At 64.8% G+C, this 17,745-nt stretch overlaps 1 protein-coding gene and 1 long non-coding RNA gene across 2 annotated transcripts in view; both read left to right on the plus strand.

The window, feature by feature from the left end:
* Positions 1-2,381: 2,381 nt before the first annotated feature.
* Positions 2,382-17,745, plus strand: part of FOXO6 (forkhead box O6) — a 36,220-nt gene continuing 20,856 nt past the window's right edge. The window contains exon 1 of the mRNA XM_030290357.4: positions 2,382-2,807. Within this exon, the coding sequence (XP_030146217.2) occupies positions 2,382-2,807 (426 nt within the window). The remainder of the gene's footprint in view (positions 2,808-17,745) is intronic.
* LOC140680473 (uncharacterized) lies at positions 8,527-11,560 on the plus strand. Its single transcript, XR_012051803.1, has 2 exons — positions 8,527-9,315; positions 11,373-11,560. It is a non-coding gene; the product is annotated as an uncharacterized lncRNA (long non-coding RNA).

Consider the following 17,745-nt stretch of genomic DNA (forward strand, 5'->3'; position numbering starts at 1 on the left):
AGGGGACATTGGGGTGGATTCAGGGGGCAGGGGTCAGGCCAGTGTCCCCAGTGGGTGCTGGGTGGGTGCACGACGAGGGGTTTGCACGCTCGTGGGTGCCGGGCTGTGTGTGGCTGGAGCAAACAGCGCTGTCCTGCCGCCGCCGGGCCAGGCGGGGCCGAGCCTCGGTCACCCGTGGGGACAGCCCGGGAAGGGACCCGGCGGATGGGCCCATGGGCTGCGGGCACGACAGGTACGAGGAGACTGGGATCGGGGTCGGGATCGGGATCAGGATCAAGGATCAGGATTGGGATTGGCACCAGATTGGCATCGAAATTGGGATTGGGATTGGCATCGGGATCAGGGTCGGGATCGGGATCGAGGATGGGGATTGGCACAAGATTGGCATCGGGATTGGGATTGGCATCGGGATTGGCATCGGGATCAGGGTCGGGATAGGCGTCGGGATCGGGGTCGGGGTCGGGGTCGAGATTGGGATTGGGGTCGGGATCGGGATCGGCATCGGGATCGGGATCGGGATCGGGATCGGGATCGGGATCGGGATTGGGATTGGCATCGGTATCGGAGTCGGGATCGGGATTGGGATCGGGATTGGGATTGGCATAGGGGTCGGGATCGGTATCGGGGTCGGGATCGGATGGGAACGGGATCGGGATTCGGATCGGATTCACGTCGGGATTGGGGTCGGGATCGGGATTGGGATGGGGATCGGATGGGAACGGGATCGGGATCCGGATCGGATTCACGTCGGGATTGGGGTCGGGATCGGGATTGGCATCGGGATCGGCATCGGGATTGGGATTGGGATTGGCATCGGTATCGGTATCGGGGTCGGGATCGGGATTGGGATCGGTATCGGATGGGAACGGGTTGGGGATCCGGACCGGATTCCCGTCGGGATCGGGATCGGGGTCGGGATCGCCCCGAAGGTGGGCGGGGGGCGTGGCCGCGCGCAGGGGGCGTGTCCGGGGGCGGGGCCCGCGCGGGGTCTCCCTGAGCGCGCGGCGGGGGCGTGGCCGAGGCGAGGGGGGCGTGGCCCGTAGTAAAGGGGCGTGTCCCGCCGCGCGGCCGCGTTGCCCGGGGTGACAGCCGGCACCGTGACGTCACCCGCGGGGCGGGGCCGCTCCCCCCATTCATCCCCCCCGCGCGCGGAGCGTCCCGCCGGCGCCCATCCAATCAGCGGGCGGGGGGGCGTGGCCGCCGAGCCCCTCCAGCCAATCAGGCGGCGGCGGCGGTCCGGGGCAACAATGGGGGGCGCCCGGGGCGCACGTGGGGCCGCGGCGGGGCCGGGCGGGGGTCGCGGCCCGGCCCGGGCGGGGGCAGCGCGGGGCCCGAGCGCCGCGCCGGGGCTCTCCGCTCCGCTCCGGCCCGCCCCGCCGCTGCCCCGCCAGCCGCGGGGGCACTCCCCTCCCCCGCCCTTCCCCCGCCCCTCCGGGCCCTCCCCCTGTGTCACGGCGGCGCCCGCATTCGGGAACGGGCACGGCGGAGGGAGGGAAGGAAGGAGGGAGCGAGAGGGAGAAGGAGAGAAGGAGCGAGCGAGCCGCGGCCGCCCCAGCATGTGGCCCGCCCGCGCCGTGGCGGCAGCGCGGCGGCGGCGGCGGCGGCGGGCAGGTGCGCGGCCGCTGAAGCGGAGCGGGGGGGCGTAGGGGCGGGAGCCGCCCGCCGCCGCCCTCGCCGGCGCTGTCAGGTGCGTGCCGCCCGCCAGCATGGCTCCGCCGCGCCGCCGGACCTAGCGCCGGGCCGCCCGCGGGAGACTGCGCCCGCCGCAACGAGGGCTCCCCACTATCTCCGTCCCGCTTCTCCCCGCTTAGGTGCCCCGCCGCCCGGCCCCGGAGCCCGCCGGTCCCCGGCCGAGGATGCCGCCCGCCGCCGCTCGCTCCGGTTCATCTGTTGCTGCCTGACCGCGCCGCCAGCCCGATGGATGCGGCCGCCCCCGCGCCCTGCCCGCCCGCAGCCGCCCCGCTGGCTACTGAGCCGGGAACCGCTCCGGAGGTCCGCGGCTGGTAAAAACCAAACCAAAACCAAATCCGAACCAAAAAACACTCCCCCGCTTCGGGCCGGACTGGAGAGGCGGCCGAGGACCATGCAGCGTGTCCCCCGGCTCGGCGCTCCCGGCGCGGCGCCGGCCGCAGCCGCCTCCTAAAGCCGCCGGACCCGGGGCTCCCCCGGACTCGGAGCTGCCCCCGCCAGGACCCGCGCACCGAGCGGCTCCTCCTTTCCTTCTCCCCTCCAGCCGGGCAGGGAGCCCGCCTTCGCACTCCTCTCCCTCTCCAGATTTTGGGTTTTTTGTTGTGTGTTTGGGTTTTATTTTTTGGGTGGAAAACGCCCGTAACTCCGGGGGAGGGGGGGGGGGGCTGTGGGGTGGCAGCGGGGAGGCGACCATGGAAGAAAAGCTCCAGGCGCATCAGGTGGAGATCGACCCGGATTTCGAGCCGCAGAGCCGTCCCCGCTCCTGCACTTGGCCTCTCCCCCACCCCGACTTGGCGGAGGAGGAAGATGGGGGCGCGGGGGGAACCCCGGCGCTGGCGGCCGGCGGGGACGGAGCCGAGAACGCGGTGGCTCCGGTGGAGCGCAGAGTCGCCGCCGCTCCCCCGCCGCCCCACGGCGCGGATGTGGGGCAGCTCCGCAAGGCCAAAACCTCCCGGCGCAACGCCTGGGGCAACCTCTCCTATGCCGACCTCATCACCAAAGCCATCGAGAGCTCGCCGGAGAAGCGCCTCACCCTCTCCCAGATCTACGACTGGATGGTGCGATACGTCCCCTACTTTAAGGATAAAGGAGACAGCAACAGCTCTGCCGGCTGGAAGGTACCTGACCCCCTGACCCCAACCCCAGCGCAACTTTGCCCTCTCTCCCGGAGGTGTGCCGCCGCTTGGAGCTTTCTCCCGGGGCAGCCGGAGCTCGGTCCTGGCTGGGAGGTTGGGGGGATCCCCGCCGTCCTCACAGCTGGGGAGATAATGGCTCGGCCAAGTTTTGGGGAGAGCCGGTGCTTCGTGGCGCTGTGTTTTGGAACCGGGGCGAGCTTGTCCCTGTGCCGGGGCCGAGGGTCGGAGCGGTGCCGCCGTCCCCCGGGGGTCAGGGCGAGGGATGGCGACAGGCAGCGGGGTGGCGGGCGGCTCTCCCACCCTGAGGTGAGCCAGCGAGGGGCAGCCCCTCGGAGCGGGGTACAGCGAGCGGTAACCCCCCGGCACGCTCTCCCGGCCCTGCCCGTGGGGATGCCGGCCGTGCCCGGTGCCCGGTGCCGTGCCCTGCCCGGTGCCCGGTGCCGTGCCCGCTGCCCGGTGCCGTGCCCGCTGCCCGGTGCCGGTGCCATGCCCGCTGCCCGGTGCCGGTGGCGTGGCCGCAGTTCGGCCGGAGGGCTGTACCGGAGCTGCTCTCTCCGCTTTCACCCGGGGCGTCCCCGCCGGCTCAGCCCCCGCCTTCCCCGGGGCCGCGTCCCCCTCCCGGGGGCCCGGCGGGCAGCGCTCGGTCCCCGCGGCTCCGGGCTGGCATTCCCCGGCTCTGTGCTCGCCTGGCACTGCGGGCTCCCGAGGATTCCCTGGCGCAGGCAGTGCTCCCTGCTTGTCGCTGCGAGCTGGGCATCCATGGCACCAGTGAGGGCACGGAGGGTGCTGGGTCTGGGGTCACCCCGACCCCTGCCCCTCTGGCGGGGCTCTGCACTGGAGAGGGAGAAGGGATCGGCTGTGTCCAGATGGTGTCAGTAAAAAGGAGCCAGTTTCTCTTAAGTCCTCCCCTAAGCCCTGTCACCTCCGGTGTGATTAGTGTGTGGCAGGCTCCGGGGGCTCCCACACCAGCCTGACGGCCCTGGCACGCGTGTCCTGGCTCTGCTGGGGGCAGCTAGATCCTGCCCACCTCGGGGGGGTCGTTCTTGGGTGCAAACTGGGCTCTTTTGGGGCAGGAGGGCTGGACTATAGGGCACCTGTATCCAGGAGCTGCTGTTGTGTGGAGGCTGGGCACCCACTCCTGCTGAGGGGGCTGAGGGCAGCTGGTGTGCCCTGGTGCGGGAAGGGTGCCAGGGCTGCGGAGGTGGCAGGAGGTGGTGCCTGTGTGGGGCTGTCCAACCTCCAGCTGAGGTGAGACCTGCACAGCCCTGGGCAGAAAGGGTCTCTCAATGCTCACACAGCATGGGGACAGCAGGGGACATGCACTGATGGGGTCTGGAGATGTGCCAGGGGGCTGGCAGGGCTGGGATCAGGAGTGAAGGGATTCCCAGGCAGTCACACGTGTCACTGGGGGCTTCACATTGCGTGGTGTGCAAGGGGGGAGGAGAGGCTCAGAGTCCAGCTGCTGTTGGGCACCAGGCTCGTTTTTGGGGGCTGCTTGCTCAGGTGGGCTCCCCTGTGTGCCCCCCGTCATGGGGTGCTCTCCCCTTTCCTGGCCCATCTCTGGCTGGAGCTCCTCTGCCGTGGCTCTGCCTGCGCCGCACTGCTGGGGCTGTTCCCTCCTGGCAGCCTCCCTTGCCCCTGCTTTGCACTGGGATTTGAACCCCCCTGAGGGCTGTCCCCTGCCCACCCAGGGGTGCCCTGGAGCCTCTCCTGGTGTTGCAAGTGCCCAGTGCCCAGCTGGGGCTGGCACTGCCAGGGCTGGCAACAGCCTGAGCAAGAAGCAGAGACCCTCTTTGCGTGATGGTTTCATCAGGCACCAGCATGTCAGGGGTTAAACACCTCCCCCACCGCCCGTGGTCCCTCCTGGCTGTCCCCTGCCCCAGTGCCCCCGGGTGTCCCCTCCCCTGGGTGTCCCCAGGGCGCTGGGCAGTGTTTTCCCTGTGGCCCCAGGCGTGGGAGAAGCATGGCAGGGCTTCAGCTTTTCACTGCCAGGGTCGGAGGGAGGTCTCGGCTGCTCCTCTGGTTGTTCCCTCACAGCCTCTGCGTGCTGGGCAGAGCAGGATGGTGGGGTCTGAGGGCCCAGAGTGCCCACGGGCATCGGCTGTGCTGCTGCTCTGGCAGGACTTTGTAGGATCATGGAATGCTTTGGGTTGGAAGGGACCTTAAAGCTCATCTCATCCCACCCCCTGCCACGAGCAGGGACACCTTCCACTAGACCAGGGTGCCCAGCGCTATGTTCAACCCAGCCCTGAGCACTTCAAATCCCGCTCTTGACTTCTCCAAACCCTCTCTGCCTTGTGCCAGCACTGGAGGGACCTTCACAGGTGGACCCGTCCCTGCGTGCAGCTGGCAGTGGTGTCTGGTGGTCCGTCAGGAGTGTGTGCCCCAGGCTGGTGGTTGTCTCTTGAGAGGGGAGGCTGTTGGCAGGAGTTGCATTTTGGGCAGGAGTTGCATTTTGGGGTCGGGCCTCTCCTTCCCCACCAGGCTGCGCATTGCATTACACAGTTCCATAAAATCACAGAACCTCAGAATGGTTTGGGTTGGAAGGGACCCCAAAGCTGATCCCATTCCACCCCCTGCCACAGCCAGGGACACCTTCCCCTATCCCAGGTTGCTCCAAGCCCTTTTCCACCTGCCCTTGGACACTTCCAGGGATCCAGGGACAGCCACATCATTCACGGTGAGGCAGACTGAGGGACAGAACCCAAACCCCTCGGCCATGGCCAGCCGGGGACCAGGACCGGGACCTGGCTGGGTGTGATGGGAGCACAGTGGGGTCGCTCTGGCTGCTGATCCTTGGGAAGTGCATTCCCCCCCGGGCTGAGGCGGCTTGTTGGGCTGTGCACCAGGAGCTGGAGCTGCTGCTGCTGCTCCCTGATGCAGGGCAGCGGGCGCCCGCTGACTGACAGTTCTGCTTAATTAGGGAGTTGTTATTTTATCAATTCCAAAGCGCTTGAAGTTTTCTGCTCCAGCTCACGCTTTCCTCTTGTTAATGGGAAACCAACACCCTCCGTCAGAAAGGCAGCGGCGCTGATGCATTTTAAAGGGTTCGGCTTGCTCCGGTTTGACATCCAAAATATAACAATCAAGCCATCAGCTGGTGGATGCCTGTTTGATGCGGCTCTGACAGCGCTGAAAACCTTAATTTCTCAGCCTTCCCTCCACCTCCTCCTCGTTTCTATTGCCGGGTCGGTGCCTGGCATGGGGGTCAGGACTGCTGGGGGCTGCCATGCAGAGACACCCCCCTGCCGAGTGCCACCGTCCTCCTGCAGGGCAGAACTGAAACGAATTAGGCAGAAAAAGGTGTGGAAATGGTGTGTGAGTGGCAGCGTGGCCAGAGTTCTCACTGCTGCTCCAGGGTTTGGGGTACCAGGCTGCTGCCCCTCCCTGCTGCTCTGTGACCCCTGAGCTGTGGCCAAGGCAGAGGGTCCCGCTGGGCACCCCGAGGATCCCTCCAGGGAGCAGCTCCTGGCTCTGTGGCTCTCCCACTGGTGCCACCCCCTGCCCTTGCCCTCCTGGATGGGGACAGTGCCTCTGGAGCCTTGCCCAGCGTGGCTGGAGAGGCTCCAGCCCAGCGCCCAGAGCGATGGGGATGGATCCCGTCACGGAGGGCAGAGCCACGGGGGCGTGGGTGCTGCCGCTGGGGTGGCACAGCAGTGACGGGGCAGGCACAGGGAGGATGGAGTGAGCCGCTCTGGGGGTGCACATCAGGCTGGCTCCCGTTTGTGCTGGTTTGGCCCCACTTGGGGCTCCCCTTGGGGCAGTTGGGCCGGGCTGGGCTCGGTCACGGATCCCATCCTCGCCATATAAGGCGATTTTTCCAGCGGCACCGAGAGCCCGGTGCTCCCCAGGCTGCCCTGGGCTGGGAGCAGAGGGGCTGGGAGAGCCCCAGGAGCAGGCAGGGCTGGGGGAGCTGCTTCACCTCGGGGAACCCCTCTGCTCCAGCTCCACCCCGCTCCGGATAAGCCACCCTGGCCCTCCTGTCCCCACCCCCGGGATGCCCTTGTGGGAGCAGGGCTGGGGTCTCTGACCCTTTGGTACCATGGGGTCTCCCCAGCTGTCCCCAGCTTCTCCCAGGGATGGTGGAGCCCACTCACATCCCCCGAAGTGCTGCAGTGTTGCTGTGGCTGTGAGGAATCCCCTTTCCTCCTTCCCACCTCATTTTGCTCTCTCCTTTTGGAGGTTTTCATCTTCTAATTTTTTTTTTTTCTTTTCCCTCTCTCCCTTCTTCTGGAATCGCTTCTCATGCAGCGCTAACTGCTGAAGTAACACAAACCTGCTAAATGGTCCGGCTTTATGATAGCATAAAAATGATACTACAGAAGCGAGTGGGGCTTTATTAAACCCCAGGGAAAGGCTCCAAATGAACAGCTTGCTCTGCTCTTAGCTTCCTCCCCCTACTCCCCCCTTTATTTTTAATAACCACTGGAATATAAACTACAGTTAAGATCCTGTGGACTAGAAGAGTGCTTGCAGCGTGGCATTCTCACCACCTTCCCCCTGGATCCCTGTGTGCATCCCTGCCTCTGTTTCCTGGTGCTAGGGTGAGAGAAGGACCAGCATCCTGGGCTAGAAAATCGATTTTGTGATGAAAAAGCCTTGTAAATATTTTTTTGGGGGGGCTGTGGGTCGTGCCAGGTGTGTTTTGGGAGCCAGCTGGGGCTCCTTGGCCAGGCTTCCCTCTGTGGGATGCTGCTGGCAGTGGGAGGCCCTTGGGGGGCTGAAGGAGTGGGGTTGGACACTCGTCACCTCAGGGTCCTTGCAGGGCATTGACAGGGAGGGGGTGAATGTCCCCTCCCCGTGCATCAGCAGGGGCTGGCATGGCTGGACCCCCATCCCCGGGCTGCCCCCTCCATCCCTGGGGCTCATCCCAGACCTCACAGCCACTGTGTCCTTGGATCTCCCCAGGGGGGATGCTCTGGAGCTGGGGGTGGGTCTCCCCTCACCCTGACACCCCCCTGCACCCCACGAGGCAGCTGCCCCCCATCCCTGCCCCCAGCACGGTGGGCTCCCTGCTCCCGGCTCCCATCACTTTAATTATCCCGACACTTGCCGGCTCCCAGCGAAGGTGCCTGATTAGTGGCGAGGTGAAAGGCACTTTGGGTTACGGAAGGACACGCGGAGGCTCGCCTGGCTGCCGCTGAGGCTCATTTTGGACAGCATCTGTTCATTATTATGTGGTGCCTTGGCCGGGTGCCAGCCAGGGGAACTGAAAGCCCCGGCACAAAGCTCGCTTTCACCCGCTGCAGGGAGGAGGAGGAGGAGGAGGAGGCAGCCGGTGCTGGGCGGGGAGCCCGGGGTCCCCCGAGGCAGGCTGGTTCCTTCCCTCCCAGCAGGGATGCTCCAGCATCCCGGGGCATCCCCGGCTGCTGCCTGCTGGGAGGTGTCACAGAATCACAATCAGACTGGTTTGGGCTTGAAGATCATCTTGTTCCAACCCCCTGCCATGGAAAGGGACACCTTCCACCAGGAGATGTCCACCCCTGGCACTGCTGCTGTCCTGTGGGGTGGGTGTCAGCAGCAGAAAGAGGCTGATTTTGGGGTCTGTGTGGCTTTGTCAGCAAGGGACTCATTCTTCCCCTCCCCAGGAACCCGGTGCCACTCCGTGCACCCCTCCATGCCCAGCAGGGCTTGGGGCGGGGTGGCCCTTGGGCTTTTCCCCTGGGGCTGGTGGCACTTTGTACGCAGTGATGCAGCAGGGATGCAGCAGGGATACAGCCCAGCTCCTGCTCCCTGGGGCCTGTGGGGCCGAGGAGGTTTCCCAAACAGCCCCGGATGCTGTGGCAGTGGGATGGCTCCGGCTGGGTGCCCTGGTGCTGACAGGCACCTGCCCATGGGGCTGGGCAGGTCCCAGGGGTGCGGCAGCGATGCTGCGGGCACCTGCAGCCTCTGGGCGCGTGTTCCCTCACGTGTTCCTCGCGTGTTCCCTCGTGTGTTCCCTCACATGTTCCCCCGCGTGTTCCCTGCGTGTTCCCCGCGTGTGCCTGTGCCTGTGCCAGGCTCCCACACGCGCTCAGCCCACGCCCTGCAGGAGGATGCTCGTCAGGGGACCCTCCAACACCTCGGGCTGGCTCCTGGTGACCGCTGCACCTCCCTGCTGGCAGCGTGGGCTGGTGGCACTGTCCCCCGGGCCTCGGGGACCTTGGGGACAGTATGTCCTTGGGGACACCAGGTGACCGTGCTTCGGGGTGCAGGCACTGGGGGCTTTTGAAGGCTGTGGGTGGGTGGGTGGGGTGACCAGGCTGGGGCACTGAGCAGCCACCTTTGATGTACTTGAGACGGGGGCAAAAGCAGCGCCACCGATTCCAAAGCACACAAACCACGCCAGGAGCAGAGGAGGCAGTGGCACGGAGGAGAAGAAAGGCAAGGGTTGTTGGCAGGCGCCTGGCGCGGTGCCAGCGCGGGGACGCTCCGGAGCAGACATGCCAAGCTGTAATTGCAGACAGGCTCATTTCGAGAGACGAGACGGTTATTTTTAACTCGCGTTAAGGTAATGCACCGATCTCCTGCCTGCGGGTTCAAAAGTTCACCCCCCCTCTCTCCAAAAACCCCTTTGCTCGCCTGCCCCATGGGGGTGGCTGTGCTCAGGCTGTGGTGAGCCCTGGGAAGCACATCCCGCTGCCCACAGCCCCCAGCCCTGCACCTGGCACTGCCCGCTGCCTCGCCCTGCTCCTGGCACTGCCCACAGCCCCCAGCCCTGCTCCTGGCACTGCCCACAGCCCCCAGCCCTGCTCCTGGCACTGCCCACAGCCCCCAGCCCTGCAGCTGGCACTGCCCACAGCCCCCAGCCCTGCTCCTGGCACTGCCCACAGCCCCCAGCCCTGCAGCTGGCACTGCCCGCTGCCTCGCCCTGCTCGGGGCAGCCGCTGTCTCCCGCAGTCTGGCTCATCTCCCGCGGGACTGGGAGGAGGCTGCAGCCAGGCCAGCCCTGGGGTGCGGAGGAGACGGGTCTTTGTGGGGCTGTGCCAGCTCCATGCCCAGCCCCGGCGCTGCTGGGGCCCCCGAGGAATGCGCAGGGGATGGGTGCTGCGTGCCAGGGTGCCCGGTCCTGCTGGGAGCCCCAAGGGAAAGCCTGGCACTGCTCTCAGGGGTGGCACTGCCCACATTCCAGGGCCCCAAGCACTTTCCAGTCCTGGCCACATGCACTGGTGACTGTGCTGCCCCAGGGGTTGCTGGCATCTCCTCCAGGAGTGACGGGGCAATGTGGGGGTGGTAGGACGTGGGGTGTCCCATGGGGTGCCCCACAGAGGGCTGAGCCTGCAGGAACCCTCTGGCTGGAGTAGCCCGTGAGCCTGATGCTCTCAGTGCATCCATCAGGCTGGCTGAGGATGTGTGTCTGCCTCAGCCCTGGTTTTTTCCTTAAAATACATTGCACGGTGCCAGCAGGGCAGTGGGGGCAGCTTTCCTGCCCTAGGACAGGGTGCCCCTGGGACAGTGAGCCTGCAGATGAGCCTGGCACCTGCTCCCCAACCCTCTGCCCAAACCATCTGAAGGGAAAGCGGAGCAGAAACGCCCCAAAATGTGTCAGGTTTGGACTTGTAATAGGTGTGACGAATCCTTTTCCCCCTCCCCTGAGCAGGGGGGATGCAGCTGTGGGATGCTCCCGAGCAGGAGCAGCGTGTCCGGCCCCTGTCCCCAAACGCCCTCTCGCCCTGCTCGGTGGCGTCAGCGGTTTGCCAGCCCGGGAACTCCCTGCACGGCTGAGATGGCTTTTGTCCTTGGCTGTCGCATGGCTGGGGCCGCCAGCTGCAGGTGCTTGGCATTCCCCCCCCTCGCACCGAGCTTTGGGGTTTTGGGGAGCCCAGAGGGAGCTGAGCCTTTCTGAACCCCCTGCGTGGCATTTCGCTGCTCGTCCCGGCTCGCTGCTGGCCCCGGAGCCCAAAAATCAGGGATGGGAGGTGGTGATGCCACTGTCCCTGAGGAGCTGAGTGCGGGTGGCACGGGGCAGCCGTGGGGAGCCTGGCACGGCTCATTCCCGGAATGTCATCCTGGCAAAGCTGGCGTTCCAGCCGGCAGCTCCGGCCCCGCAGGGATGCGTGGCAGCGCACATGGGCACTGCCAGCAGATGGGAAGGGCTGCCCGGCATCCCCACATGGGGATGGGCAGTGGGGTGTGTGGGGACACCCCTGTGGATGCTGGGGGAGCGGGCACCATGGCACCGTGAGGTTTGGGGCATGCCCGGAGCCCGGCTGGGCTGTTGGGTGTGTTTGATAGCGCAGGGCTGGGAATATCCAGCGATGGGAGAGTGGGACCGTGACCTGCTTGGGTCCCTGCTGTGCCCTCCTTCAGCAGTCCCACCCCACGGCACGGCCGCTTGGAGCTCTGCTGGCTGCGGGAGTGGGTCCTGGCAGGGTGAAGATGGGCAGGTGCCCATCTCTGCCCAGCCAGGCCGGCTTTGGGCAGCCAGGACACCGGCCATCACCTCCTCCCTGCACCCAGAGCCACCTCGCCTCCCTGCCCCAGGTGCAATGTCTGTGTGGGATGCAGGGGAGGGATTCTCATGCTCCTGGAGCGACAGACTTATCAATTTTGGCTTTTTTTTTCCAGACTGTCAAACCTATGCCTGTCCCAGGGATGTAAGACAGCATTTTATTGCTGCCTGCTTGATGGTTGTTCCCTTCTCCTCCGTGGCTGTGATTTATCTCTGCACTTTGCGCTGATTGGATTAGAAGTTTAAATGCTAAGGGTGCATAACAATATATTTTTCTTATTAATATTAAAAAATCATTATTGGATTTTTTATAGTTCTGTTTTGAATTGAATCCCCTTGCTTGATTTATTCTCTCTCCCAGAGTAGAATTTAATGCTAATAGGAACAATCATTGCTTTGTTTTGAATCTTTGACTGTTTGGAAAACTTTCCGTGCAAAGGGAAATTACAGCATTATTAAGAGTCCATTAAAAGAGGGTTTGCCCATTCCTGGCTATTACCTGTGAGCTGAAGGGAAAAGAAAAAAGCCAAGACAAGGAGTTTCTTTTTCAGGGTTTTGCTCACAGCCTTGCCGAGGTGTAATGCAGTGATGGTGCTGGTTGTTAAAATCGGCTCTGTTCTGTCGCAGGGATTCATTGTGGGTCCTGTTGGGCTGGTGCCGTGTGGGGAAGGCGTGTGTGGCAGTGGAGCTCACCGGTGAAAGGCAGGAGCTGACTGGGACAGGGGGTAGCTCCTCTTCCCGCTGCATTTCATATTTTTAAGGAAAATAGGAGAAGCAGGATGGCAGCTCCTGCCTGACTGCTGTGGCAGCGTGCCCCCAGCACTGCGGGTACCGGGCAGAGGATGCTGAGTTCCTCCCTGTGCCACCCTTTCCTTGGGGATGCTAAACCCTCTGCCCACACGTGGGGACCACCCAGTGCCCACCCAAGCCCTGGGACCCACCGTGTCCTCGTGGTTGTGCCCATTGTGCCTCACGTTCCGGCGGCAGCGCTGGCAGAGCCCTGCGTGGGGCAGGGAATGGGGACAGGGTGCCAGGCATGGGGCATGGGGCAGGGAATGGGGACAGGGTGCCAGGCAGGTGCCATGGGGCAGGGAATGGGGACAGGGTGCCAGGCATGGGGCAGGGAATGGGGACAGGGTGCCAGGCATGGGGCAGGGAATGGGGACAGGGTGTCAGGCATGGGGCAGGGAATGGGGACAGGGTGCCAGGCATGGGGCAGGGAATAGGGACAAGGTGCCAGGCATGGGGCATGGGGCAGGGAATGGGGACAGGGTGCCAGGCAGCTGGAGACGTGGCTGGGGCGGGCGCAGTGGCAGCGGGGAGCTGTGCCAGGCTTGGCACACAGCAGCAGGGCTGGCAGGGCACCACAGCCTGCCCGGGCACGGCGGGGCAGGTCTGGGCACCCACAGCCCTGCAGCAGTGGGGTGTGGGGTGTGGGGTGTGGGGGGCATAGCTGGGAGCGGCAGGAATGTCAGCCTCAGGCATGCAGGGGCTGTGTTGTTGGCATGAGCTTCCCTGCAAGGCTGTGCTGTCACCCTGCACCCCAAAAACTGCACCTGGCAGTCCTCACTCTGCTCCCCAAAATCTGCACCCACTATCCTGCCCCTGCTCCCCGTGCTGTGCATCCCCCCCTCTGCTCCCCAAACCTGCAGCCCTAATCCTGCACCCTGCCCTGCATGCTTTGCTCCCCACACTCTGCACCCCAGAATGTGCCTCCTGCACCCCTGAGCCTGCCCCCAGTCCTGCTCCTGCTGCCCATGCCATGCACCCCTCACTCTGCTCCCCAAACCTTCACTTGTGCACCCCAGAGCTGCACTCTCCTGCCTTCAGCGTGCAGTGTGCTCCCTGATCTCTGCTCCCTGCCCCCCAAAACCTGCACACTGCCCTGCATGCTGCCCCCACACCCTGCAGCCCGGGCTCCCTGCCCCTGCCCTTCCTGCCCTCCTGCACCCGCTGCCCCTGTGCACCTGAACCCCCAGACAGAGAAAACCCTGCTGCAAACCCCATACCCACCCCACTGCCTGTGCCCCACACATCTGCTCAAACCCCCTACCCACCCCACTGCCTCTGCCCCACACATCTGCTCAAACCCCATCTCCGCCCCACTGCCTCTGCCCCACACATCTGCTCAAACCCCATACCCGCCCCACTGCCTCTGCCCCACACATCTGCTCAAACCCCCTACCCACCCCATTGCCTCTGCCCCACACATCTGCTCCTGGCAGAGCTCCCACCTCGCAGTCGAGGCTGGGGCACTGCTCCTGCCCCTCGGGGGGTTCCCAGTCAGCCCAGTGCACTCTGAGCACTGGGATGTTCCTTTGCTGGGACGCTGTGCCCACAAGTCCCTATGTGCCTGGCTCTGCTCCCGGCCCCTCTGTGCTCTCTGGGTTATGGGGTGTCACTGGGGGCAGCCTGGGGTGTCACTGGTGTCCCTGGGGGATCCCTGGCCCCATGGCACACCAGCAGCAGTATTTGGGATGGATCCCGGATGGCTCTGGGGGTGCACTGCTGTTCCTTGCTGCCATGGGGTGAGGATTCCCGGATTCCCACATTCCCACATTCCCACATTCCCACTTTCCCAGCAGCATGTTCTCAGGTGTCCTCCCACGTGCCAGGACTTCCTGGCTGAGATTTCCCACTGCCCATTCCAGGCCAGGCAGTTCTGGGATCCCGGCAGGATCTGCTCACCCCCGTACAGATTTTTTGGCTGACCCTCTCGTGTTTTCCCTCCATCCTGGAGCCTGAGTGCACCAGCCAAGGGACAGGAGGCCCCTGCCAGCCCCCTGTGCCAGGGCTGAGGCTGTCACTGACTGGGGGGCTTTGAGGTGGGGACCCACCGTGGGGGGACATGGGGTTACCACCAGGATGGGGTCTGGGCAGGTACCTCTGTGCCCATCCCCGAGGCCAGGGACACCTCTCTGTGCCCGTGGGGGTCTCAGGGGTGGCCCCACAGCTGGGAATTGGGCAATGAGCTGGGGAGATGTGGGGTGCAGTGCTGGGGGAAGGCTGGGGTGCAGGGCTGGCTGGTTTGGGGTATGGACTGTGGGGTGCAGGGCTGGCTGGTTTGGGGTATGGACTGTGGGGTGCAGGGCTGGCTGGTTTGGGGTATGGGCTGTGCAGGGCTGGCAGATTTGGGGTATGGACTGTGGGGTGCAGGGCTGGCAGATTTGGGGTATGGACTGTGCAGGGTTGGGTGCAGGGCTGGCAGATTTGGGGTGTGGGATGTGCAGGGCTGGCAGATTTGGGGTATGGAATGTGGGGTGCAGGGCTGGCAGATTTGGGGTATGGACTGTGCAGGGTTGGGTTCAGGGCTGGGAAGGGGCTGCTTGCAGGGGGCCCAGTTTGGCTCCCCAAAGCTCCCAGTTTAACCAACAGTGTCCCAGTAAGGTACCCAGCTGCAGGGATCTGGGGCAGGACCCCCCCAGCCAAGATGCTGAGGTGGCTCCTCAGCAGGGGACAGAGTCCTGGGGTCCCCTCCTGCCTCACTGAGGCACCCCATGGTGACACACCCCGGGGAGGCAGGGCCAGCAGTGGTCCCTGGGACCCCCCTCCCTGTCCCCAGCCCTCCCTGCAGCCCAAATCCTGCTCCTGCATGGGGAGAGTGAAGCAGGGGCTCCAGCAATTATCCTGAATAATTCATGCAGCAGATTCCAGCAGAGCCTCTCCCTGCTTCCCCCAGTTGCTCCCAGCGTGGCTTTGGGGGCACTGGGGTGGGACAAAGGGGGGGTTTGTCACCTGCAGCACTGCCTGGGGGCTGGGGATGGAGAGCAGGTACCCCCGGGACACTGCCCTGCTGCTCCCCACCCTGTGCCTCAGTGTCCCCCTTGTCACTGCGCCAGGGATGGGGGACTGAGCTGGCCTGGCTGCCTGGCCCAGGACACCCCATTTTTTGGGGGGTGTCTGCACAAGCGCAGCCCTTCCTGCAGGGCCCCCCGGGCGGGGTCGGCAGTGACGAGGGGTTAAACGCACTAAAGGCGGTGTGAAACTTTCGGCTGCGGGAGCTGCAGGCAGAAAGTGCATTTGTAGCCGCAAGTGGCTGCCTTGAAGACGATCCAGATTTGTCTGGGAGCCGTCTGCTGCTAAAACCCTTTGATCCACTTACTCCTCCCCGGGGAGCTCCCTGCAGCTCTGGTGCTAATGCCCCCCTGGCGACAGGGGCTGAGTGCCAGACGGATGCAGGGGAGACCCCCTCCCTCTGCCAGGGAAGAGAGCAGCCACGGAAAAATGAGGGGAGGGCAAAAATAGAGGGGTTTGGGGATACAGGAGTGATGCCATCAGGATTAATAGTGGAGTGAAGGGAGTGGGAGAGGGTTTGGCTGTTCCTGGGCTGTGGGGAGGGATGGGGGCATGGAGAGTGAAGGGATTCAGGGATGGAGGGATGGAGGAGGTTTGGTTGTTCTCAGGCTGTGGGGAAGGATGGGCACATGGAGAGTGAAGGGATTCAGGGATTCAGGGATGGAGGAGGTTTGGTGGTTCTCAGGCTGTGGGCAGGGATGGAGGGAGCATTGCCAGGTGATTCCCAAATGGGCTTGGGGGGATGGGGGTGGTGTTGTGGGCAGGGTTTGCATCTTTGATGTCTCCCCTGGTGCTGATTTGGGGCGTCCCAGCCCCAGGGATGACTGCCCCAGTGCTCAGTGGGCAGATCCTACTCGGCAGCCAGACCTGCTGGCTCACGGGACTCGGGGAAGCAGGAGAAGGGCAGGGAGGAGGCAAATCCAGGGGGTTAAATAGGATACTGGCAGTCTGGGATCATAGGGACTCTTTTGCTTTTACCACAGGAAATGTTCAAAGATTGGGAAGGTGAAATCAGCTTCTATACTGGACCTCAAAATCACAGAATCTCAAACTGGTTTGGGTTGGAAGGAGCCTTAAAGCTCATCCTGTCCCACCCCCTGCCACGGCAGGGACACTTTCCATTATCCCAGGCTGCTCCAAGCCCTGTCCAGCCTGGCCTTGGGCACTGCCAGGGATCCAGGTGCAGCCACAGCTGCTCTGGCACCCTGTGCCAGGGCCTGCCCACCTCCCAGGGAGGAATTGCTTCCCAATATCCCGTCTATCCCTGCCCTCTGGCAGTTAAGTGGAAAATTCCCATTTTCCGATGCGTGTCAGGGTTGCAGGTTGTGCTCAGCTCTCCCACCCTCCCCAGATCCCCACTGTGGATGGGTGTCACCCTGCGGGGTCCTGGCAGGGCAGCAGTGATGGGGTGGCACGGTGACAAGCCTGGCACCACGGGGGGACATCCCCCTGCAGCCCCATAACAGCCATGGGCGAATTATGGGTAGAACATGACCACAGGCTGCCAGCGTGTGCCCAGAGCAGGGTGGGGCTGGGGGCTTGAGAGGACAGTGACCCCGGGGCAGCGTGAGGGGACAGTGACCCTGGGGGCAGGATGAGGGGACAGTGACCCTGGGGGCGGGATGAGGGGACAGTGACCCTGGGGGCAGAATGAGGGGACAGTGACCCTGGGGGCGAGATGAGGGGACAGTGACCCTGGGGGCAGCATGAGGGACAGTGACCCTGGGGGCAGGATGAGGGGACAGTGACCCTGGGGGCGGGATGAGGGGACAGTGACCCTTGGGGGCAGGATGAGGGGACAGTGACTGTGTGGGCAGCGTGAGGGGACAGTGACCCTGGGGGCAGGATGAGGGACAGTGACTGTGTGGGCAGCATGAGGGGACAGTGACCCTGGGGGCAGCATGAGGGACAGTGACCCTGGGGGCGGGATGAGGGACAGTGCCCTCCTCCCTCCTAGGGGTTGGCACTGAGATCTGTGCTCAGGAGGGGTTTGAGGGGCACTGCCAGCAGTGTGACCACGCTCGTGGGGAGGGAAAAATCCCATCGAGGGGGTGGTGGAGTCGCAGGAGAGGCCAGGGGACGGTCACGGCCGGGACAGGCAGGGCTGGGGACGGTCACGGGCAGGGACAGCCGGGGCTGGGGACGGTCACGGCGGGGTGCAGAGGGCTCTGCGAGGGCTGCAGGGGTGGGATGAGGTGTGAAGGGAGGCGAACAAAAGCTGCATTGAGCGACAAACCCCGGCCGCCAGCGGAGCAGGAGCCCGGCCAGGAAAAACAGGGCTGGGAGCGGGGAGCACATCGTGTCCCTGGCCGCGGCCGCCGGGCTCGGTACATTCTGTAGCGGAGGAAGCTGGCGCGGGGAGGGCTGGCCCCGGGACAGCGCGGGGGGCTCCCGGCAGCGCTGCCCGGCCCGGTACCGAGCCCGGTACCGAACCCAGAGGCGCTCGGGAATGCCCCGGTACCGAGCCTGGTACCGAGCCCGGCGGTGCTCGGAGCCCCCCGGTACCGAGCCCGGCGGCGGTCGGAGCCCCCCGGTACCGAGCCCGGCAGCGCTCGGGGCTGTTCCAGTACCGAGCCCGGTACCGAGCCCGGAGGCGCTCGGGTCTGCCCCGGTACCGAGCCCGGTACCGAACCCAGCGGCACTCGGGAATGCCCCGGTACCGAGCCCGGCACCGAGCCCAGTGGCGCTCGGGGC

This window comes from Taeniopygia guttata, chromosome 23, assembly GCF_048771995.1.
Source record: "Taeniopygia guttata chromosome 23, bTaeGut7.mat, whole genome shotgun sequence".
In the NCBI taxonomy this organism is placed as follows: Eukaryota; Metazoa; Chordata; class Aves; order Passeriformes; family Estrildidae; genus Taeniopygia; species Taeniopygia guttata.